Here is a 25,650-nt window from a genome sequence, read left to right as displayed (position 1 = left end):
CAGCTTGCTGGGTCAACTAGAGAGTGGGTGGTGCATCCCGCTTCTGTCAAAGAAGGGGGCTGCCACCCCACAGCTCCTCTGTGGCACTCCTTTACATCTTCTTTTAAAGGATAAGATAATGTGAACAGCTGTTCACCATGCTATTGTTATGGGCATCCCAGGTCTCCAAGCAGTGAGGTTTCAAGGGGCGTGGCACTAAGCCTGGGATGTGGTTTATTTGGAATGAGGTCAAAGGTGGATTTAGGGGAGCGCAACCGGTTCTCCTGCACTGAGTTGAGAGGGTGCTGCAACATTGACTTAGAATGAAAGGTGAGAGGGGAGGTGGGGGGTGGCAGTGCATTGCATAGGTTGCCACTGAAATTTGAAAGCCCAAAGTCCACTACAGAATAAGGTTGCACATACAACTTAACTCCAGCAGATAGGAACATGGGAAGCTGCCATATACAGAGTCAGACCACTGGTTCACCTACCTCAGTACTGTCTACAATACTGGAGATGTTCTCAAATGTAGACAACAATGTTGGTAAAATCCCACAGACTGACTCATCAGTCTCTGGCTAATCCACACTGATAGTCCTATTTATAGAAATGTTAAGAGTTGAGGATCCCAGCATTGGAAGTGATCCCTAGGGTGCCCTCCAGATGTTTTGTCACAGCATTCAGTGGCTGTACAATCATACTTCAGGTTAAATGTGGTTCAGGTTGAGTGTTTTCAGGTTACGCTCCGCAGCGACTCGGAAGTAACGGAGTGCGTTACTTCCAGGTTTTGCCGCTTGTGCATGCGCAGACGCTCAAAATGACATCACGCACATGCACGGAAGCAGCGAATCACAACCCGCAGATGTGGGTTGCGTTCGCTTCAGGATGCGAACAGGGCTCCGGAACGGATCCCGTTCGCATCCAGAGGTACCACTGTATTAAATAGTAAGGAACTGAGGTGGGTGGTGGTCAAACCAGAAAGATTTTAGAGGCATACAACGGTCTTGCTCAGATGGGCATCTAATATAATGGTTTTATTTCTCCTAGAATTTGTTTAATATCAATATAACTTCGTCAACACCAACAGTGTTCTTCCTCGGACATGGATCTGATACCTTAAACCATTTTTAATTTTACTACTAATACTGTTAATCAAATCCATTCACAGTCCTGATCGACAATGAATTTTGGGCAATTTGCTAATCCCAATCAATCATGAGTTTGGGGTAAACGGATCCCTGCCTGAACGAATTACTATCTAAAAACTGTTGATGTATCAGGTGCTGTACAAAAGATGTACAGTTTGTGTGTGTGTGTGTGTGTGTTATAACAGTGTGTGTTTTGTAACATGCAACAATTATATAAATAAAAAATAAAACAACAATAAACAGATAAACGGTTCTGAATATATTAACAAAGCTGTGTCAAAGTGTATATAGTAAATTTATTACACTTATTACAGCATATGATTTCATATGCATATGCATTGCTTAGATTGGTGGCCATAAGTAAAAAGTATTTTGTATCAATAACGATTAGAATTTATAGGAAGGGAGCAGGAAGGAAGGATTTTTTTTTAAAAAAATGTACTTCATGCACTCCTCTGTGTGAGTGTGACAGAGAGCGATAAATTAATACAGTAAATCCATTACTCACAAGCTCCCACCCAACAACCCTCCGCCAGGCGTCATCTGGGACTTGTAGTCCTCCGAATCGACGAGGTTGCCAGAGATCCCGCAGGCAGGGAGGAGAAACTACCCTTCCCAGAAGGCAACGCGGCTAGAACGTCTGTTGCAATTTATACGGGGGGGGGTGAGAGGAGGAGGAAGGGAGGAAGTAAATGTGAAGTCCCCTTAACAAAAAATAAAACCCCCCTCTAGTTTTGTTGGTGGAATTATTTCACGGATCCGTCGCTTCTGTTTGAGGGCAGAGGGGGAGGGCTGCGTGCTTGCCTGGCTTCCCTGGCTGGGAAGGGGTTAAAAGGGAGGGGCGGCGCGTTGAGGATTCCTCCTCCCTCTTCCGCCCTCTTTCCTCTCGCCCGCCGACTCCCTCCCTTTCTCTCTCCCCCCCCCCCCCAGCTTTTCTGGAACTGGGACTTCCTGTGGCAGTTCATTTCCTGGTCGGCGGGGGCCGCGAGCGGAGGAAGGCTCGGCATGGTCTCCCCCCGGCCAGCCCCAGCCTCCCTTGACGCTCTTCCACCTCCTCCTCCTCCTCCTCCTCCGCAGCGGCTCCCCCTCCTGCTCTGCCCGGCCGGCGGCGCTCCTCCGGCTGCCACTTTGTAGCGATGCTGCAGGGCCGGAGCGGCGCCCGCAGCGGAAGCGGACATGGTAACAGTGTGGCCAGGCCGGGTGTCTCTCTCTCTCTCTCTCTCTCCCCCCCCCCCCCCGGCTCATGCAGCGTTAGCGGCAGGGGCACCAGCTGGGCACCCCCTCTTCTGCCTTGCTGGGGCGGTGGGTCCCAAAAGTAAGCTCTCCCCTCCCCACCACTCTTGGCGGGGGAGAGAAGGGGGCCGTCATCATCACGACGCGTACCCTTTCCCCGGGCAAAGGGACCCCCCTATTTTCTTTGCGGGCACCTCAAGAGTAGAAAGAAGGGATGCTTTTTCGGGGGGGGTGCGAGTAAGGGATTCCTCCCCCCCCCCGCCCCGCCTGAGGGAGATATTTCTCTCCAGAGAGGGTGGTGATGCTGTTTTTAATATTATTAGACAGTTGGAGCAAATGGCAAAAGCCTCTAATTCTGTCTCTTCCTCCCAACAGGTCTGAATAACACCCAAGCTCTGCCTTCCTGGACTGGGCGAGAGGGAACAAAGCATATGACCTCTAAGGAAAAAGAAGATATTTTGCCGCAAAGGGATTAATTTTTGTCTTGCTTCAAGACGTCAAGAGCTGTGTACATAGACACATACACACACACATATATAGAATAGACACACAAACACACAATTATATATATATATTTGGGGTGTTTGTGTGTCATACTGGACTTGCTAAGCGAAAAGTGTTTAGGCTGCGCACTCTTGGAGCCATGAAGAAGTTTTTTGACTCCCGGCGAGAGCAGGGTGGCTCTGGGGCCGGTTCTGGGACCCTCGGAGGGAGTGGCAGTAGCACTGGGCCTGGGAGTGGATACATAGGCCGGGTGTTCAACATTGGGAGGTGTCAGGTGACTGTGGATGAAGTTCTGGCGGAAGGTAAGATGCAGCTGATGGGAGTTTTGCCTCTCCTTCCCCTACCCCCCCCTCCTCTCTTAACATCTCCACAAATGAATGGAAGCAGATTCTTAACCCTTCTTTGAATGTTCTCACACACACAATTTCCATTCTGACTTCTTTCAAGAAAACGTGCCGCTTTACATGGGTGCCACCTTTGCTTATTAAAAGGACTAGAATGTTGTGTCAAGGCAAATTAATAAATGGTAGCATTGGTGGCTACTGTCTATTCTGTGTTTTAATTAACAATAAAAAAAATGGTTTGGAACTCCAGTTTCTACAAATGCAAATAAATAGAGCCAGCTAACAGGGTTAACAGTATATAAGTTGGAAAACTCCCCCCCCCCATTGGCAACAATATTATGTAATATGGCAGGCTGCATTGGTGCATATATTAAGGGAGTGAATTGTTTCCTTTCATGCTCTCCCCTCCCCCCCTCGTTTGAGTGCTATTAAGTAAAGGGATAATTGGATGCGTAGGGATAAATTTGTCATTTATTCATGCTGCCTTTGTGTAGCAAGCGCAAAGCACACATGTAAGATGCATGCTTACCTTGGGGGTTGTGGCCCACAGAAATCTGGGTGACATTTTAAGGACTAAAGGAGATTCCTACAGGGGTCCATAAAGATCACCCATAAAGTTTGCAGTGCAGAAAGCCCTTGGCTTTTTACTTCAACTTGATTTGGTGCAGTCTAGCTAGAACGTTGAGATACCTCAGGGAATCTTTGTCTTCCCCCACCACTCCCCAGTGTAGAAAAAACCCCAAATTATATATGGAACTTTAGCTTTGACCTTCACAATTGTAGTATTATTTAGGCCTTGCATGGAGTCAGTAATTGGACAGCATCTCTTTAAAAAGAGGGGAAATGTGCAGTTTAGAATTTATAATACATTGCATAAGACCTGAGTTACTAAGAAAGAAAGACCCTTATTAGCAGAACTGGGCAGAGGTATTTGAGAGGGTTGTTGTTGTTTTTACTGTATCCCTGTGCCAAGGTAAATTTTATTGAGCTGGCTTTCCCGAAGGGACAGTGTGGCTGCATTTACAAAGAACAGTGTTTTTCATGAAGCGTTTGCTTTTTTGGAAAAAGATGCTTGAGTGTGTTGAATCCAAGGCTGATGCTCACCTAGAGCAAGCCAAAGGCTGCTGGTTATGGTGAATTGCCGCAGGCATTTTTCTGAGTAGAGATAGGGAGTGGGCAAAAAGCCAGCCCTCGTCATCTCTCTCTCTCTCTCCAAAAATAACAAAGCCAATAAAAAATGGCGAGGCACTATTTTGACTGAATTGTCTACTGTGTACCTGCCTCTACTGGCTTCTGACAAGGCCCTGGCTATGAGGTGCTTTCAGGACTAAGCTACAGATACGCTCTGCCTTCCTCTTGCTTACTACGTAAGTGTTCCGCAGGAAACAGAGGACCTCATTTGAAGATGATTAAATAACTTGCCGGCAGATCCTCCATGTGATGTTGACAGGAGCAGGAAATGATCAGTACCTTGTACTGGGAGGATTCTCTCCTCCAAAATTTGTTGAACTGCTCCTCTTCCTCTCCATGGCGTCGTTTGTGCCTTCCTCCCTGGATCTCTCCTGTTCTCAGGGTGGTGCTTTAAGAGGAAGATAAATGTTGTGACTGAGATTTCTGGTGCATATTTGATTTGGAAAGAGCAAGGTTGGGTGCATGTGCATGGATAGATAGTAGTTTGTGTGTTTTCAAGGCATGCTTAGGGGCTCCTGAAATGGTCCCAGAATAATGGGGATTAGGGGTGAAGAACCTAAATGAATAGCACAAAGACAGCTTCAGGTGGCTCTAAAGGGTGGCTTGGGAGCCATGCTGTTTGGGGATGTGTCTTAAACTGTGGTCTGAGCCTGCAGAATTAACTAAGCTTCAGTGGACAGGGCAGAATCACCTGAAAGTTTTTATTCACTCACCCCAGGTTTGGACACCAAAAGCATTTCTCAGAAAATGTGCACCCTCTTCTATGAGGCCACCCATAAAGTAGATGCTGTGTGAAAGGTAGGAGGGGTGACTGTAAAAAGTATGTTTAAATGTAGCTTTTAATGCATGGTGTCTAATCAATCATTAGGCAAATATATGTATATATTCTACAGTGTCCTCTGGTGACCTCTTTTGATGGAGAAACTCAACACACAAACTATGGTCCATGTGGGCTCAATTGGTGTATTGGTTAGCATGTTGAATTTGGGGCTAGGAATGCCCAGGGGCTCCCATTTGGCCATGAGATTCTCCAGGTGAGCCCTTGGTCTAACCTACATTGAAAGGGTTGCTGTGATAAATAAAGGTGGAGAGGATATCTGTGTATACCATCTTGAGCTCTTTGGACGAAAAGTAGGATTAAAAAAATTAACCCTTCCATGATCAGCTCTGAATGTTCTGTGTGAGCCTGGAGGAGGAAACACGGTCCTGCATTTTGACCTCTTACCTGTAATGGGCTTCTTGGATCAATGCATGTTATAAAATGGGGGGAAATGGTTAAAATTCTAAGTTCACATGTTTTATTACAGACAATGGCAATTAGCATTGTATGGTGTATTTCAAATGTTGATTGGAGCCCATGCCCGTCATTTTACGTAATCCTCAGAGCAGCTTCTTAAGGCAGGCCAGTTCTATTTGTTAGATTTCTATGTCCATCTTCAATTGTAGATAGAGAGCTGAGACCAGGAAGGTAATGCCTTTACTGAGGCCACCACATGAGGATAGGGTGGGAGATGAGATTTGAAACAGGGACTTTACAGCTTGACCTCTAATCTACTGCATTACAACCAGGTTGACCCAGTTAAAAGCTTAACCTGACTTCCAGTGTCGGGGCTGGGGAACTTGTGGCCCTCCAGATGTTGGTGGACTCCATCCGCTACAGCCAGCAGGGCCCAATGATGAGGAATTATGGGAATTGTGATTCAGCAGTATTTGGAGGGCCAGAGGCTCCCCAAACCTGGCTTATATAAACTATCTCATGTGAAAGACTCTTGCACAAAGGACTGCTCTAGAGCAGCCTTCCTGATAGGCTGGGACTACAACTCCCATCAGCCCTAGCCAGCATTAGCTCTGTTGGCTTGGATGAAAGTTGTAGTCCAGCACATCTGGAAGGCAGCAGATCAGGGAAAGCTGCATCTGACTTTAGCAGGCCTTCAAGGTTAAGGTTTTTTGATAAATCTGTGGGTAAGTGTCTCCCAATGTTGAATGGATTTTGTGTTCTGAAGAAACCTGATTCAGCAGTAGGATGTTCTCATGGACAGAGGTGAGGGGCCTTTTATGGTTCAATGGCTGCATTGGCTCATGAGCAACCTTTGGGTGGGGACACATGCCAGTGGTGGGTGGGACCTCCAGAGGCAAAAGTTGGTGGAGCTACAGAGCTAACTCTTAGGGTTGTGTGGTAGATTACATTCCAGCCATGCAAAAATCCAACTCCATGCAGGCAAGCAAGAGATATTATTGCAGTTCAAGGACACACTTCCAGGCAAGCAAAAGCACTGGAGGAGAGCAATGGAACAGGGTATGTACGTATGTATGTATGTATGTATGTATGTAAGTAATATGCCACCGATATATGCCCCAGTCATTCTGGGTGGCTCCCAACAAAATATTAAAAGCACAATAAAACAGCAACCATTAAAAACTTCCCTGAACTGCTTTCAGATGTCTTCTGAAAGTCAAATAGTTGTTTATCTGTTTGACATCTGGGGAGGGCATTCCATAGGGAAAGTGCCACTACAGAGAACGCCCTTTGCCTGCAAGGTGTGGGAGCAGGAAGGGGGAAGGGGTATATGCCTTGGAGAGGGGCAGGGCCAGATTAAGAACTTTAGAGGCCCCTAAGCACTGAAAAGATTATGGTACTTCCCTTCTGTAATTTGAAACAAAAAACTTTAAAATAAATAAATCACTGGATCTGATTGCCTCACATTATTTTGACATACGTTTGTAGGACGTGCCCTGGTTTAGGTGGGGATTAATTAATAACCCAAGAACATAAAATGAACCTAAGGAGCATAAAAATGGAGGAAGAGTGTGGAGTGGAGGGTAAGGAAGTCTAACAAGCTCTGATTTCTCCTACTGTGACTACTTTGATGTTTTTCTTGAAATACCAAATGTCATTGGAAAAACCCTCATTGTGTGCATGCCCTTGCTTTGCTGGTGCCTTAAGCATGTACTTAGTTTGCCTGTTTGGCCTGAGGGTTCCCCACCCCATCTACCTTATGGGAAAGGCAGAGAAAATGGTCAGTCACACATGCTCCTGTGAGAGTTTTGCTCTCTTGCTGTGATCTCCTTGCTGTGTGTGTGTGTGTGTGTGTGTGTCTTGTGTACCAGAACTGTGTTGGCTAAACAGGATAAAGTGCCTGCTTGGGAACAAACTACTGCTGAGAGCTCATTATGTGTTCATTATTGCCTTGTTTTTCCTCTTCAAACAGTAGTGAAATTAAGGCCATACTTGAGTTGGGTGGCAGAGAGGCAGGCCCTGGGCCTAATTCTAGCCAATGGTTAGGGAGCTGGACCTTTTGCCTCTTTGCCTCCAGGCTGAAGGTGTTGGTGTCATCTCCACGCAGAGTGCTGCTTCTTGGGAATCAAGGTGACGGGGAGGGAGGTTTCAGGTTAGCTGACATGCAGGCTTCCTATCAGTAATAATTTTAATGCCATTATACAAATCTATGCTGCAAGTGCATTTGGAATACAGTGGTACCTCGGGTTACATACGCTTCAGGACTCCACTAACCCAGAAATAGTACCTTGAGTTAAGAACTTTGCTTCAGGGTGAGAACAGAAATTGTGCTGTGGTGACGCAGCGGCAGCAGGAGGCCCCATTAGCTAAAGTGGTGCTTCTGGTTAAGAACAGTTTCAGGTTAAGAATGGACCTCCGGAACGAATTAAGTACGTAACCAGAGGTACCACTGTACCATGTACAGTTCTCACCTCAAAAAGGATATTGCAGTGTTGGAAAAGGTTCAGAAAAGGGCAACCTTAATGATCAAGGGGGTGGAGCGGCTCCTCTATGAAGAAAGGTTGCAGCATTCAATACTTTTTAGCCTACGGAAAAGGCAAGTAAGAGGCAACATAATAAAAGTTTATAAAATTATTCATGGCATGGAGAGCGTAGGTAAAAGTTTTCCTTCCTCTCTCAAAACACAAGAATTTGTGGACATCCGATGAAGCTGAATGTTGGAAGATTCAGGACACGCAAAAGGAAGTCCTCCTTCATGCACTCTGTAGTTAAACTATGAAACTAGCTTCCACAGACATCAGTGGTGGCCACCAACCTAGGTGAATTTAAAAGAGGATTGGACAAATTCATGCAGGAGGCGAGGCCTATCAAAGGCTATGAAAGCTATGCTCTACCTCCACAGTACAGGCAGCAATGCTCCAGTTGCTGGAAGCCACAGGAAGAGAGAGTGCTGTTGTGCATGGGTCCTGCTTGCTGGGTTCCCACAGGTTGGCCATTACGAGAACAGAATGCTGGACTAGATGGGCCATTGGCCTGATCCATCAGGCTCTTCTGATGTTCTTATTTAATGGAGGAACATTTCATTATCATGCTGGGACATGGGTGGCACTGTGGGTTAAACCATAGAGCCTAGGACTTGCCGATCAGAAGGTCGGCTGTTCGAATCTCACGACGGGGTGAGCTCCCTTTGCTCGGTCCCAGCTTGCCAACCTAGCAGTTCAAAAGCATGTCAAAGTGCAAGTAGATAAATAGGTACCGCTCCGGCGGGAAGGTAAACGGTGTTTCCGTGTGCTGCTCTGGTTCGCCAGAAGCAGCTTAGTCATGCTGGCCACATGACCCGGAATCTCCCTCGGCCAATAAAGCGAGATGAGCACCGCAACCCCAGAGTCGGCCACGACTGGACCTGATGGTCAGGGGTCCCTTTACCTTTGCCAGCACGCTGTCTGAAGTGTTGAGGTGCTCTTCAGTTTGTGAGAACTAGGTCTAACATAAGGGGAGTCTCACTGCTGTGTCAGTCCAAAGGCCCATCTAGTCCATTGTCCTGTTCTCACAGAACCTGAGTGCAATAGTGCGCTCTCCACATAAGGTTTCCAGGAACCGGTATTTGGAGACATGCTTCCTCTGACAGTGGAAGTAGAAGACAGCCCTTGCAGCTAGTACCCATCAATAGCTCTCTTCTCCATGAATTTGTCTAATCTTTTGCAGCCATCAAAGCTGGTGGCCACCACTGTCTCCTGTGGCAGTGAGTTCCATAGTTTAACTGTGTGCTGCACGAAGAGGGACTTTCTTTTCTCTGTCCTGAACCTTCCAACATTCAACTTCATTGGACGGTCCTGAGTATTATGAGAAAAGGAGAAAAACCTTTCTCTATCCACTGTCTCCTGACCACAAATAATATTACACATCTCTATCATTTCTAAACTAAAAAGCCCCAAGTGCTGTAACCTTTTGTCATAGGTGAGTCGCCCCAACCCCTTGATCATTTTGGTTGCCATTTGCTGTACCTTTTCCAGCGCTATAATATTTTTTGAGGTGAGGTGTCCAAAACTGTACACTCTATTTACCCTTCCCATGCCTTCTGCTTCTCGTGAAACTTAAGGCTGGATTACCTGTGTGGGTTCCCACATGCATTTCCCATCAGTTGTACCTGTGGCTTGGTTTCTCAACATAACACAACCTCGTAGAGTGTTTGTGGTTGCAAAATTCAGTGTTCTATCAGTGGTGTTAATCTAGGGCAGGGAGATTTTGGAGAATTCCATTTCAGTATTGATTGTGCCCATGTAAGGTGTGGAGTCCCTAAGACTTTATATGTATTGTGTGACTTGCATTCTGATTTGGGACTTTGCCATGTTTACACATCATGTTAAGCTGTGGCGTTTAGTTTGTTTAGCAGTACGTTGCATGAGATCCTTGCTGGTACCTGCATCCCAAGCTCCTGGATAAGATTGGTTATGCATTGTTTTTTTCTGGCAAGATTCCATATCTTACTGAGCACATGACTAACTTTCAAAAACTGCTGTGCACCTAAGAGTTCAGCTGACTGGCTGCATTAGTTAAACTGGACAAACTGGATGTCTTTTATTCCTTGTTAATTTAGCTCTGCATTTTAACCTGTACAGATCATGTGACTGTAATAAATACTGGCTCACTGGCACTTGATTTCTGTAGGCTTGCTGACTAGCAGTGAGTGTTGTGACTGCAGAGTTCTCTTTGCATTGATTTATCTGTAACCTCTTTCACATGTGCAAGTTGCTGGATGCAACATTCAAATGTGTGTGTGTGAACCTGTCCCTCATCATGACTTCAGTATTGGGTAACAGCTGTGTGTGTGTGAATGAGCCATTGCAGATGAAACACCACAGAAAGAGCCTTTCATTCTCCCAACATCCTTTCATATAAGGTAAAGGACCCCTAGGGACACGGGGGGGGGGGCGCTGTGGGTTAAGCCACAGAGCTTAGGACTTGCCGATCAGAAGGTCGGCGGTTTGAATCCCCGCGACGGGGTGAGCTCCCGTTACTTGGTCCCTGCTCCTGCTAACCTAGCAGTTCAAAAGCATGTCAAAGTGCAGGTAGATAAATAGGTACCGCTCCGGTGGGAAGGTAAACAGCGTTTTCGTGCGCTGCTCTGGTTCGCCAGAAGCGGCTTAGTCATGCTGGCCACATGATCCGGAAGCTGTACGCCGGCTCCCTCGGTCAGTAAAGCGAGATGAGCGCCGCAACCCCAGAGTCGTCCACAACTGGACCTAATGGTCAGGCGTCCCTTTACCTTTACCTTTACCTTTAAAGGACCCCTGGACGGTTTAGTCCAGTCAGACTTGACTGTGGGGTGCGGACCATGCGGTGCTCATCTCGCTTCAGGCCAAGGGAGCCAGCATTTATCCACAGACAGATTTCCAGGTTATATGGCCAGCATGACTAAACTGCTTCTGGCGCAACGGGACACCGTGATGAGTGCCAGAGCTCACAGAAACGCCATTTACCTTCCCGCCACAGCGGTAACTATCTACTCGTGCTGGTATGCTTTCAACCTGCTAGGTTGGCAGGAGCTGGGACAGAGTAACTGTAGCTCACCCTGTCCCACGGACTCAAACCGCTGGCCTTCTGATTGGCAAGCCCAAGGGGCTCAGTGGTTTGGACCACAGCGCTACCAGCTCACTTCCCTTCATATACGTTGCACTGAAGCCCATTTGCACACTGAACTGTCAGTCATCACATGAAGAGAAATCAAGCAGTGCATAGTCATGAGTGAACAAATCTTGGCTTTCTTGCTGATATTTACAGCTGGAGAGGGTTGCATATTAAAGCAACTCTTCTAGGCCCACTCCCTACGAGGAACTGGGCTCCATAAATCAGAGGTGGAGCACCTGCTTTGCATGTAGATTCCAGGTTTCCTCCATGGAAAATTCAGCTTAAAGATCTTGTGTAACAGGGCTGCGAATGAACTTCCATCTGAGACCTTGAGGAGCCACTGACAGCCAAAGTTGTCAGGGGGTGTGGTCTGGGAAGAGCACCAACAGCCTGGCAGTTGCTAGAGCAGCGGTTCTCAACCTGTGGGTCCCCAGATGTTGTTGGACTACAACTCCTATCATCCCTGAGCTCTGGCCTTGCTAGCTAGGGGTGATGGGAGTTGTAGTCCAACAACATCTGGGGAGGGTCACATTCAACCCACAGAGCAGAGGCTCCCCACCTCTAGTTTAGAGGGTGAAGCTAAGAATGCATGATAGCATGGTCACATCTTATGCAGAAGTTCTGTTCCAAGGGTTCTGGGTTATACATGAAAATCTCATGTACCCAAACCCTTGGAGCTGTTGTAGGCTAGTGGGTGGGTGGGGGGTACAGAGAGAATCCACAATACTCCCAGAGCTCTTGTGCCAGACGGACTTTTCCCAGCAAGCAGGGCAGAGAGGTTAAAGCTCTTTTTGCACTGGATAACGCCTCTCAGTGCGCCGGCTCCAGAAAGCTAGGGTTGCTCATACGAGATCACACGGGAACCTGGATCTCTGCGTGTGATCTTGCAAAAGCATAACAGAGCTGGAAAGCTGAATGGGCCTTGCCCCCACAAGCAAATCAGAGAGCATAGCAACTCTTTTCGCACTGGATAACCCCAAACGGACTCAGTGCAAAAAGAACTTGCAAGCTCTCCGGCTTGCTTGGGTTTAAGTTGCACAATTTCAGCAAGTCTGCCTTCAACCACACATGGTTGAAATCACGCAAGTTAAATGCACATAAGATGCAATCATTCTCTCTCTCTCTCTCTCTCTCTCTCTGTGTGTGTGTGTGTGTGTGTGTGTTTGTAATCAAAAAAGATAAAGTTCACTGCCAAGGGACTCTTTCTGGGAATGGGAGAACAAGCAGTCAACCAGACTGATGTGTCTGACAAGCTATTTCAGGCCTGTCGGCAACCATTTTTCTTGTTGCTTTTAACGAATTCTTACTTTGCTACAGGTAACCAGGAAGGAGTTTTTCCACAAGTTATGTTTCTGGTTCACACATGACCAGCATATTGGGGATGTTCAGACAGACAGGCTAGAAAAAGATTAGTGGGCCAGCAGTCTGTTGACTGGTTTATTCCTAATAAATAAATAACCCAGGGTAGTTGAGTCTCAGTCCTCTTAAGTAACTACAGCGGTACCTCAGTTTAAGAACAGCCCTGTTTACAAACTATTCAGTTTAAGAACTCTGCAAAACTGGAAGAAGTGTCCCGGTTTGCGAACTTTACCTCGGTCTAAGAACGGAAGCTGAACGGTGGAAGGGCACCGGCAGTGGGAGGCCTCATTAGGGAAAGCACGCCTCGGTTTAAGAATGGACTACAGTCATACCTCATGTTACATCTGCTTCATGTTACGTTCTTTCGGGTTATGTCCTGCGGCAACCCGGAAGTACCGGAAAGGGTTACTTCCGGGTTTCGTTGCATGCTCAGACGCGCAAAATGATGTCACGCGCATGCGCAGAAGCGGCGAATCACAACCCTCACGTGCGCAGACGCGCTGCTGCAGGTTGCGTTCCTTTCATGTTGCGAACGGGCCTCCGGAACAGATCCTGTTCGCAACCAGAGGTACCACTGTACTGGAACAGATTAAGTGCATAAACTGAGGTACCACTGTACTGAGTTAGGAGCGGTAAGGACTTTCTCAATTGCTCTTAATGCCCTTAAAAACAAAAATTCTGGGTTTCATGGGTAGTGATGGTTATGATCCCCTCCCCATTTTTTTTAACTGTTACTATATTTTTTCCATGGAGATCTTTCCAGTTTTAGAAATACACCCATTAATAAAATTAATTACATAATGACTGAATCAATTGCAAGTGAAATTAGGCAACTGGAGCAGCCACAATACCAACCCAATCTAATTTTGTAATGTTCCCCCCCCCCCCCGGGTGACTTTCCCTAGGAAGCACATAACGTATGTACCCAGATTTTCAGACATCTCTAAAATTTGTAGGTTACCAGCTTTCAGTGTTCCCATTTCTTAATATCTAACGTAGGGGAAGTATGTAGTATTGAGTATTCCAGTAAAAATAATTTTAAAGTAACCTTTGATTTTGAATATAACATTTAAAGTACACTTAAGTGCACTCTACTGATTTTTTCCCCTTATTCTTAAAACATGCTTCAGCTCAACTATTTCCAGATATAGGAAAAAACTTACCATATTTTAAAGTGTAGAAAATGAACATGACTGACTCATTCAAAAGTTTTGATTACTAGTTTTGCTTTCTAAATAGAAATGGCACATGTGAAAATAATATCTCTATTGATTTCCTGCAGTGGAAAATGCTTAAATCAAAATATTCCAGAACGCACCCACCCCCATCACTGGTCATAGTCTCAGGTTTCCTCTGGCTGCCTGTTCTAGAATAGTGCCTCTCTCTGTTCCCACCCCGCCCCCCAAATTAACATAGATATACATCATACTTTTGCACCTGGGCTATATGTAGAATTTTCAACATCTATGTAGAACTGCAGAATTTTCTCTAACTTTATATTCCTCTCTGAAAATGCCATTTCCCAGAGAGGACCCTAAACTGAAAGATGGATAAATCCTTATTAGTCTTAACCACAGAGGATAAAGTAGCCCACCCACCAGGAAGTGGGGAGTATGTGATCTCATGGTCTTCTCATGTTTGCTTGTCCGGAGTTTTGGGCTGGGTTGCCATCAGTATGCCGATGACACCCAACTCTATCTGTTGATGGATGGCCATCCTGACTCGGCCCCAGACACACTGGTCAGATGCTTGGAAGCTGTGGCTGGATGGTTACATGGGAGCCGGTTGAAGTTAAATCCTTCGAAGACAGAGGTCCTCTGGCTGGGACGGGACGATATGGGATTGAGGGGGCAACTCCCATCTCTTGCGGGGGTGCAATTAGTGCCAGCACCATCCGTTAAGAGTTTGGGTGTAATCTTTGACACCACCCTTTCCATGGCGGCGCAGATGGCAGCTAAAACAAAGGCGGCATTTTTTCATCTCCGCCAAGCTAAGCAGTTGGCTCCTTACCTCTCTCGCCCTGACCTAGCCACTGTGATCCACGCAACGGTCACCTCCAGACTGGATTATTGTAACTCGCTCTACATGGGGCTGCCCTTGAGACTGACCCAGAAACTCCAGCGGGTGTAGAATGCCGCGGCGAGACTCCTTACGGGGTCTTCGCTGCGAGATCACATTCATCCGGTGCTATACCAGCTGCACTGGCTCCCGGTGGAGTACAGGATCAGGTTTAAGGTCTGGTTTTAACCTTCAAAGCCCTATACGGCCTAGGACCCTCGTACCTACGGGACCGCCTCTCCTGGTATGCCCCACAGAGGAACTTACGGTCTTCAAATAAAAACATCTTGAAGGTCCCAGGCCACAGAGAGGTTAGGCTGGCCTCAACTAGAGCCAGGGCTTTTTCGGCTGCGGCTCCAACCTGGTGGAACACTCTGTCACAAGAGACAAGGGCCCTGCAGGACTTGACATCTTTCCGCAGGGCCTGCAAGACAGAGCTGTTCCACCAGGCCTTTGGTCAGGGCACAGCCTGACCCCCTCCTTTGGCAATCTTTACAGAACTTTAGTATGGTTGCCATCAATTTTGATCTTAATATATTTTTATAATGTTTTTAGAATGTTGCACTATTTTAGTGTTGTTAGCCGCCCTGAGCCCGGCTTCGGCTGGGGAGGGCGGGATATAAATAAAATTTATTATTATTATTATTATTATTATTAGGAGGTTTAGGGGTGTCTAGAAAGGAAATGGTTCAGATAATGAGGAGCAGCAAACTTTTTCAGGCACATCTGTGAATCTAGGCTTTCTCTTGACTGATTCTCTATGCTGAGTCATGCTTTTGCGCACTCTGACACATTCCATGTGTTTCTCCTTGTAATTTAAATGCTATTTATCATTGCTATAATGGAGAAACTTTGTTATACTGTATGCACAGTGAAGATGCCTGTTTTATTGTTATTGTTGTTATTGTATTCCACAGTGCAGTTTCTCTCTTTTTTTTATTAAAGATTTTCTTGATTTACAAAAGTGTTTGCAATGTCTCTCTCTCGTATTCCCCCCCCCCCATGTAACATTTTTACAAATCAGTTTCATTTGTTGAGACATTAGGAAGAAAAGGGGGAAAGAGGGGGGGGAGATGGGGGGGTCGGGTGGCGATGTTTCTATTTTACTTACTATATGTAGGGTTTGGTGTCAGCGTTGCTTGTGCACGTTCTTTGCTGTTCACTTGTGTTCCTTTGGCGGTGAGAGAGGTTGGGGTTGGCCTAGGGTGTGGCTGTTCATTTGTGGTTGGCTGTGGTGGTCTTTGTTTTCATGTGTGAGTGAGGTGGGTGGGTGTTTTGGATCAGGTTAGCATTATTGATTTGTATGCTGTTGGTGGATTTTTGTCGTTGTCTTGTTGGGCTGTGTATGTGATAAAGAAGGCGTCTTCTTCCATTTGTCCCCATGTCAGTTTTAGTTTACTGGTTAATTTTTCTAGTAAGGCTGTTTCCCATATTATTTGGTACCATTGGTCCATGCTTACTCCTGACAGGTCTCTCCAGTGTTTGGCTATGATGCTTCTGGCTGCTGAAAGTAGGTGGGTTATGAGTTCTTGGTGGTGTAAGTGGGCAGTGCAGTTTCTCTTGAATTGAAAAAGTTAAAGCATGTTTTGCTCTTGCACCTCCCAAGTGTCTGTGTTTTGAAGTGTGAAAGCTAAGGTCCGGCCCTCCAGTGAACCGCTTTTCTTTCTGTGTGAGTGAGTGTTTTGTGTTATGATTCATTGTTTTGCATGTGCCTCCCAATGGGAAAAGCTAAGCCCAGAGAGTTGACTCGTGTAATAGTCCGCTTCCTCTGGAGACAGGTGATTCTGCTGAGTCTGCATCCAAAAACAATGACACCCAAGACTGATTCCTGGCAGAATTAGTCACTTGTCAGGGCCAGGCAAGGCCAACACAGCAAATCATTCTGAGGGACTTGGGACAGCCTTTGTGTGGATTGGTATGCGGGTGGCGCTGTGGGTTAAACCACAGAGCCTAGGACTTGCTGATCAGAAGGTCGGCGGTTCGAATCCCCGCGACGGGGTGAGCTCCCATTGCTTGGTCCCTGCTCCTGCCAACCTAGCAGTTCGAAAGCGCGTCAAAGTGCAAGTAGATAAATAGGTACCACTCCAGCGGGAAGGTAAATGGCGTTTCTGTGCGCTGCTCTGGTTTTGCCAGAAGCGGCTTAGTCATGCTGACCACATGACCCGGAAAAGCTATCTGTGGACAAACGTCAGCTCCCTCTGCCTATAGAGCGAGATGAGTGCCGCAACCCCCAGAGTCGTTGGCGACTGGACTTAACTGTCAGGGGTCCTTTACCTTTTTTTACCCAGTTATTGGTATATTGTGACAACTCAGAATTGTAAATACAAGCAAGCGTGACCAAAGAAAATAGATTTGAAAAATGTAAGAGTACTATAACTTTAAATACAAAATGAATGTGTTTTGCTCTAGGCTCTAGCATTGTCAGTTGTACATAAGTGAGCAACATGTTTGGAGGAGCCCAATCTCTCCTCCTGTTCTGGGAGCTCTTGTAACAATCCAGAGTGGATTGGGGTGCTGGCAAGGGCAGGAAGCCCCATTGCAGCCGCAGGAGTTCTTATGTTGGCTTCTGCTAGGGCACCAGGGTTGGTTGCACAATGGCAGTTCAGTGTGAGTGAGTGGAAAGTGATGGAATTTGGAACAAGGGATCTTAACTCCTCATATACAAGGATGGGTCAGAACCCGCAGTGCCTAAACAGTAAAGACATAGAATCCTAGAATTGTGGAGTTGGAAGGGACCCCAAGGATCATCTAGTCCTACCCCTGCAATGCAGGAATCGCAACACATGGTCCCCCATCCAGTTTGAAACCATACTTAGCCCTGTTTAGTTTTGCAAGCGTGCTAGCAGTTTATCATAAGATAATGCTGGGTATGTCAATGAGATGTCAGACAGTTTGGAATAGCTCAAAAGAATTCCATTGTATGGATCATTAGGAAAATTGCCAGTACCATAATGCAATTATATAAAACTACGGTACAGCCATTTCGGCTGCTCCTTGCCTTGTAGGCCTTTTTCGACCTGGCCTGGGAGGGCGGGGCCCTGACTGACTCCAGCTGCAAAAGCTGAGGCTGCTGAACACACCCTTTGGGTATTGTTTAGCGGGGGTTGTTGGGGGCGGGGTTGTTGCTGTTATTTAAATCTTTATTCTGTATCTTTATTTTAGATGTTATTTATGTGGAAATTATTTCAATTTAGTTGTGTACATTTTGATTTTTTAATTATTGTTTATGACCACTATTATGTTTGTAATTATTTTTTTCATGTTGTAAACTACATTGAGCATGATTCTAACTACGCAAAGGCAGCATACGAATAAAATATGTATGTATTGTGTGGTACTGTATGCAGTTCTGGTTCCTGTGCTTCAAAAATAATATTGTAGAGCTGGAAACTGTGCAGAAGAGGGCAGCTAAAATTCTTGAGGAGGTGGAGAGCCTTTCCTGCAAGAAAGGGGCGATACAGCTGAGAAAAATGCTACTAAGTGGGAATGTCATGATGGAGGTGGTACAAAATTATGGACAGTGAGGAGAAAGCCTTTATTTTACTAGCACCCAGTGGGGCTATCCAGTGGAGCTGAATGGCAGGAGATTCATGACAGAGAAAAGGCTGCTAGCTGTGATAGGCTGAAGGTCATGGGCAGCTTGTCTCTTGAGTGCCAGTTTTTGGAGGCTGTTGCTCTCATTCTTTGGTTGTGGGGTTTCTAAAGGGATCTCGGTGGTTCGCTGTGTAGAAAAGGATGTTGGTCTTGATCGCTCTCTGGTTGCTGTTACGTGTTTGAATGGGCTTTGCAACTTTTCTGCATAGTCCCAATATCACCTGTAGTGGGATGCCTTGTTTTGTTTCTGAAACTTAATATCCAGTGTTACTCAAGGTAAAGAACAATTATATATATATATTCTTGTCTAAAACATGCGTCGACCATCTTTCCATTAGATCAAGTGTTCACATGAAAAATGCATAACACAGTAGCCTTGGGATGCTTGTGTAGAAGGCGATTAACAAATTGAGAACAAATCATTAAATGACAGTGCTCATGGCCAAGTACTCCCTCAACAGGAAGCCCCCAGCAGATGTTCTTAAAGAGGCAATGAAGTAGTTCCAGCAGCCTTCCCCAAATGGGTGCCCTCCAAATATTTATGATTACATCTCCCATCTGTCCTAGCCAGCATGACTTTCTGGAGGGCAGCAGATTAACAAAGCCTGGGTTAGAGTATTAGGCTAGTCTCTAGAACTGGGGAGATGTGGTTTCAAATCCCTTCTCAGCCCTGAGGATGCCAGTCACTCAGCCCAGCCTGCCTCTGTAGGGTTGTGACTTGTGGACAGTAAAACAGGAGAACCTGTATCTTTGGAAAGGTAGGATAAACTATAATAAATAATATAAAAATAAGTAGAATATTATTATAAATTCATGTCTTTACTAGGTTCACAATTTACAGAACTTGAGATGTACGCTTAAGGAAAGATATTGGTGGAAAAACATTTAAGAAAGCAGAGAGTGTGCTGCACTAATTGATATTATGGAGATAATCAAAACTACACTTCTAATTGAAGCTGGTTGCACAATGGTCTAATGCTGCACCCAGCAGGTTTTCAGGTGTGCTGCAAAAGTGGGGGTGGACTGAAGGCGACTGCCTCCCCTTAGCCAGCCTCTGATCTAGCACTTAGTTTTCGCTTGAGCAGAACAGGCCAGCTTTGAGAGCTGCTCTTTGAGTGTGCAGAGGAAAAAAATCTATTGATGATTCAAGACTCTACTTCAGACCTCTCAGGCAGCTGGGAAAGGCCTCTCCGTTCTGAAGACTAGTTGGGGTTGAATTTTAGTGTCTTGCTATGCAGTAGTCAACAATCCCAGTGATGAGTGGCCCTATTAATTCTGTGTTGCAGACTGCTGAGGGATGTCCTTTGATTGCATAAGGCACCTCTGGCTTGGGGGCTGATGATGGCCCTCCAGGCTCTTCCAGCTGGCCCTCCGTGGGGGGCTCTCCCCAAGCCACACCCCTCACTGACCCAGGACTGCATCCTTTGCTGTGCTTTGAATGCCTTTGAACTGTGATAAAAAGCTTCTTGCTTGTCTTGGTGTGTTTATGTAAACACACATGCATATGACTCTTGCATGACTGGAATAACCTATAGCCACATAATCCATTGCATTGCTCACTTTTCCTCTGCCATAATAATAATAATAATAATAATAATAATAATAATAAATCGTGCTCCAGCGGCATGGCGGCAGCGGGAGGCCCCATTAGCTAAAGTGGTGTTTCAGGTTAAGAAAGGACCTCCGGAATGAATTAAGTACTTAACCTGAGGTACCGCTGTATTAAAATACAGTAGTCCATCAAACATTAAAAGCTTCCTTAAACCGGGCTGCCTTCAGATGTCTTCTAAAAGTCTGGTAGTTGATTTTCTCTTTGACATCTGGTGGGAGGGCATTCCACAGGGTGGGCACCACTACCGAGAAGGCCCTCTGCCTGGTTCCCTGTAACTTGGCTTCTCGCAGGGAGGGAACTGCCAGAAGGCCCTCGGTGCTGGACCTCAGTGTCCGGGCAGAACAATAGAACAATGGGGTGGAGACGCTCCTTCAGGTATACTGAGCCAAGGCCGTTTAGGGCTTTAAAGTTCAGCACCAACACTTGGAATTGTGCTCGGAAATGTACTGGGAACCAATGTAGATCTTTCAAGACCGGTGTTATGTGGTCTTGGCAGCCGTTCCCAGTCACCAGTCTAGCTGCCACATTCTGTTCCTTATGCAGCTCTTAGTTTAAAAAAGCTTCCCTAACTCAGACCTCAAGGGTAGAATCTGGTTCTCAGGGGTTCTTCCAAGTTTTGCTACTGGAGACTGTTTTAACTGATGGCACTACTGGTTAATCTTGTGTCCCCTGCATGTCAGGTGTGTGTGCATGCAGGGGACCCAACTAGGACTCCTTTCCATTCTGTAGGCCTGCCTTGCCTCTGGCACTAACTTGGCTCTTTGGACAGCCAACAGAAATGAGTGGCTTCCAGCTGCACTGGAATATCAGGGTGGTCAGCTGTGGCTTATTCACTTCAATTTGTTGTTGGTGCAGGTAATTCCAGGATCACCTGTGAATTCTTCCTCAGGTACTTTACTGGATATGAGAGAGAGAGTCTGGGGCATCATGTGCTTGGTGAGAATGGCATACTGCTTTCAGCGTTCCCTGGGTGAGGTGACTTGTTTTCTCCAAAAGAAGTGGCAATGTGGGTCAAGGCCCATATTTCCTTGATTCTTATGTTGTGCCAGCGTTTATTTTTTATCTTTGACTCTTCCTTGAAACGAATGAGCTTGAAGGGATTGTCATCTCGGCATTGCTGAGCATGTAAACAAGCCCTCTGCATTCTGCTTGAGTAGCAGTCTGAACGGATTGGGGCTTATTCATGGGCTTTATATTTGCTGCTTCCAAACTATTGTGACAGCAGAGGCCTCTCTCTGTGTTGCACTGGATTTTGAAAGCTGAAAAGGTTATTGCTGGCTTAAGGGGGTATTTACATAGATCTATGTTAGCATTTTAATACAGGCCTTGGAGTTTTGTGCCTTCATTCAGTTTTGCCTTTTCATCGTGGCCATGACAGATGCAGGCATTGTTGTAGTGCTTGTTTACGTGCCACTCACCCCAATCAAAGGGAACTGAGTAGTTCAAATATCTCCTCTGATAAGAATTTGCCAGGTGGATGAAGATATACCTCTTTGCTTGCTCTACTAGATTGGTTTACCTTTCTGGTGGTGTGTAGATGAGCTGATAGTAAAGATCACTGAGGAAATGTATGTAAAATGCTTGAAACACTAAAAAAAGGGAGGGAGGGAAGGAAGGAAGGAAGGAAGGAAGGAAGGAAGGAAGGAAGGAAGGAAGGAAGGACTACATTTTTGCCCAGTTCACACATCACAGTAAACCATGGTCTTGGGTAAGCTACAGTTTACTGTGAAGGAACAGCATGATGGTGCGTGCTGCTCAACTATGCCCGCTTTGGTCCTCCCTTTCCCAATCTGAGTGGTTTAGAGTTGCATGTAAATCAGTACTTCTGGTTACCAAGGTTTGTTTTTTGCTTGTGGTTCGTTTGGGAGGATTGCACATAATGGAAAGCCAGCTGCTCTGGGGTTTATTTCTGAGCTTGGGACTTGGGAGAAGCAAAGAGGGTGTGACTGCATGCTGTCTGTTCCCTGTAAGCCATAGTTTATTTCAGACCAAGGCTTACTGTGATGTGTGAATGAGACCAAATTACTACTGTTTAGTTACCGCCTCCCTGACAACAGTGAGCATGTGGAATGCAGTTTGTCATTCTGATGATGCAATTCCTTTTTGAGATTTCCATCTTCTCTGCTTTGCCTTGTAGCAAAGGTTGCCTGCCCTACATTGGCTTCTGCAGTTTCTTGCTGGCTTGGCATCCGTGCTCCGGACCACTCTGCAGCCCTGTGCTCTCTGCTGCTTATGCAATTGCCTCGCTTCTCCTCCTATGGGCTTCTGATGCTGTTAAGCTGCCATTTAGAACGGCAGCAGCTGAAAAGGGCTTCTAACAAGTTGGCCGTGTGTTTGGGTCGTAGAGAGTTTTATTTACTACGCATTAGAATTTTCTTCTTCTCACACCGAGACTTAAAGAGCTGAAGTTGTCACAGGGTGGACAATGCTTGGAATTGCCTTTTTCACCCTGAAATAATTGAGGAGGCAGCACAGAGAGCAGTAAAATGGTTCTGTGACATTCTCTAGTTGTGTAACCTTCTGAAACAAGGGGCGGTTCAGATGCCTCTTGCTCAAAACTGTAAGATAAGGGCCACAAGCACATGTTTGCTGTGTCTGATTTCTGCTGTGATCTTGCTATGCAGCAATACAGGGGGGTTCTGAAGAACTTCTGCTTTTCAGAGACCCCAGTTAGCAATTAGATTTTAACAGGGGTCATGTTTTTAACAAGGACTGAAAGATCAGTACCACTGACTGCTTGCTGACCTATATGCATTTAAATACACCCTCCCCTGTGGTATAAACAGTGGTGGGGCCCTCCCCTTATACTGCTTGGATTTCTCCCCAAAACGACTGCCAGCTTCAGACAGATTTTTCACTGGACCCCATCAGAGGTAGAAATATTTAAATTCCTTCTCCACAGATTCCCTCTGGTTTTTATTAATATTACACAATAGTAAACACACACACACACACACACAGAGAGAGAGAGAGAGAGAGAGAGAGTTAAATAGAACTTTGCACCTAACATGAAGTTGCATTAAACATCACTGTAGTTTGGCCCTGACTTCTAATTCTCCAGAAATGTGTTAACTTTATACATGTTGTTTCTAGTGGTGGTGTTAATTATCTTACTTTTCCTCTAAGGAGCTCAAGGTAGCATACATAGTTCTCTTCCTCCCCACGTTATCCCCACAACAATCTTGTGATGTAGGTTGGGCTGAGAGTAAGTGACTGGCTCAAGATCACCCAGTGAGCTTCATGTCTTAAGTGGGGATTTGAACCCTAATCTCCCAGCCCCAGTACTAAGAACTGCACCATTTTGACTCTCTTAAATTATTCTGTCTTCTGTTGTCACCCAGAGATTTAATTGTTCTTAAAGCTTTATCCCACAAATTTATTGGTGAATCAAATACAGGTTATAGGTCTGTATGACTACGTACTTTTAAAAAAACCAAAGCACCTCCAAGTCTCCAAAACCAGTGCTCTTCACAATACCACAAGCTATTTTACCTCCTGATAATAAAACCAAAGTGAGTTTTTAGCAGCTGCTATCTCTTGAAGCAGTAAGGATGTGTTAAAGCACTGGCGGGGGGGGGGGGGGGAAGTCTCTGGTATGTGATGTTGTGATCTCGATACTGGAGTGAGAAGCTTGGACATGAAGACGGGATGTCATGCTGTACTCTTTGTACCTGAAGGGACATTGCGTCTCTCTAACACAGGGATGGATTCTCTGTAATTGGTTTTGAAGTGGTCTGCCTGTCCCCCCCCCCCCAGCTGCTTGCCACAGTCATCGTGATGACCCTTCTCTACTCCTGGTGAGTGTGAAGTTGAGCATGAAGGGAAGAAAGCTTCTGCTCCAGGTTGGAGCTGGGAAAGTGGTTGGGGTCTCTTCCCCCTCAGTCACCTTCAACAAAGTCCCCCATGGTATTCTTGTGGAGAAGCTGGTAAAATGTGGACTGGATGAGGTATCTGTTAGGTGAATTTGTAGGTGGTTGTCTGACAGAACCCAAAGAGTGCTTACTAACAGCTCCTTGTTGTCCTGGAAAAAAGTGACAAGTGGGGTGCCACAGGGCCTGTTGTTGTTCAACATCTTTATAGACTACTTGGACAAAGGAATTGAGGGGATGTTGTATTCTGCCTTGGTCAGAGCACACTTTCAGTATAGTGGTACCTCGGGTTAAGAACTTAATTTGTTCCGGAGGTCCATTCTTAACCTGAAACTGTTCTTAACCTGAAGCACCACTTTAGCTAATGGGGCCTCCCGCTGCTGCTGCTGCGCCGCCACCGCACGATTTCTGTTCTCATCCTGAAGCAAAGTTCTTAACCCGAGCTACTATTTCCTGGGTAAGTGGAGTCTGTAACCTGAAGCGTCTGTAACCCGAGGTACCACTGTACTGTGTCCAGTTCTGGGCGCTACAGTTTAAGAAGGATATTGACAAGCTGCATTGTGTGCAGAGGAGGGCAACCAAGGTGATCAAGGATCTGGAAACTAAGCCTCATGAGCTACAGTTGAGGGAACTGGGTTTGTTTAGCCTTCATAAGGACTGTCACATGGAAGATGGAACAGACTTGTTTTCTCTCCTGCTCCAGAGGCTAGGACTTGAACCAATGGCTTCAAGTTACAGGAAAGAAGATTCTGACTAAACATCAGGAAGAACTTTCTGAAAGTAAGAGCTGTTCAACAGTGGAAAATATTCCCACAAGAGGTGGTGAACTCTCCTTCTTTGGAGGTTTTTAAGGCAGAGGTTGGATGGTCATCTGTTATGTATGATCTAGTTGAGATTTCTGCATTGTGGGAAGGTTGAGCTAGATACCCCTTGGGGTCCCAATGCTACAGTTATATGATTCTATTATTGTGGTCAGATGTGTCACAAAAAGGCCTCTCCTCCTCCCAGAGGGAAGGGGTTGTGAGCAGGAGCAGCTTCCCGCTGGGGCAGGGAAGTGTACTCGGCTCCCTGCTCCTGATTGCTTCTGCTGCCACGCCCAAGCCTCCCAGCCGACCAATAGGGCCGGCTGGTGGGCGGGGTTAGCCACATTTAAACAGCCGCGGCAGCGCTCAGCTCCCAGCCTGTTCCTGCTTTCTTCGGATCTCCCGCCCTCCCTCCCTCTTAGGTCAGCTTCTTTTGCGTATTGACCTTGCTATGGATTTTGTTTGGTTGCCTTGGTTGCCCAAGGGGCCTGGTAGGACTTTTTTATCCATTTGGCAAATTGGCACCAGCCTCTTGGTTTTTCCGCCTACCTCGTAGCAGTTCCTCACAACTTTCTGGTATTGGCGGTTAGGCATTGGAATATGTGTGCTGTGTCGGAGGATTGGGTATGGGCCATCATCTACCCCTCCTCTTCTGGGTATTCCGCTAAAGGAATCCGGCGGTCGTGGATCCTGTCCGATGCCTGGCTAGGGCCATGGCACGACCCCCGGTGACGTCATGGGGGAGCTTCCAGTTGTATTTGCATCGACAAGCTCCTCCCATTGGTTGTTAACCCTGATATGACTCCCGTGGAGTCTTGTATTGCTGTTTCATCCAATGCCAATATTGGTCACATGCTATAACCAATAAAAGTTGTGGCCTAATTTTGCCCATTAACCTAAAATAATGTGGCTTTGTGTCTTATTATACTCCTATGCGGGTGGTGGGTCCTCGACTCACAACTGATGGTTGTTGTCCGAGTTTGGTTAAAGGCTGGACACAGACGGACAAATGGCAAGTGGCTTGGAGTAAATGCTACTTGGAGTGTGCCATGCCCGGTGCCTCCTTCTCACTCTACCTTGGTTGCCTAGTT

At 46.2% G+C, this 25,650-nt stretch overlaps 1 protein-coding gene across 9 annotated transcripts in view; it reads left to right on the top strand.

Moving 5' to 3' along the window:
• AAK1 (AP2 associated kinase 1) overlaps window positions 1-25,650 on the top strand; it is a 101,001-nt gene that overhangs the window by 5,159 nt on the left and 70,192 nt on the right. For 5 of the 9 annotated variants that reach the window (XM_081017291.1, XM_081017288.1, XM_081017289.1 and 2 more), the window contains exons 1-2: window positions 2,068-2,306; window positions 2,736-3,166. In XM_081017291.1, the coding sequence (XP_080873417.1) occupies window positions 3,004-3,166 (163 nt within the window). In that variant the 5' untranslated portion in view covers window positions 2,068-2,306; window positions 2,736-3,003. Of the gene's footprint in view, window positions 1-2,067; window positions 2,307-2,735; window positions 3,167-25,650 lie in introns of those variants that run through there. The other 4 variants (XM_081017293.1, XM_081017292.1, XM_081017294.1 and 1 more) reach the window with 3 other exon arrangements.

Source organism: Podarcis pityusensis (assembly GCF_964106645.2).
Source record: "Podarcis pityusensis genome assembly, chromosome: 8".
Classification (NCBI taxonomy): Eukaryota; Metazoa; Chordata; class Lepidosauria; order Squamata; family Lacertidae; genus Podarcis; species Podarcis pityusensis.
Note: the sequence above shows the minus strand (reverse complement) of the source record. Positions and strands in the feature narration are given on the sequence as shown.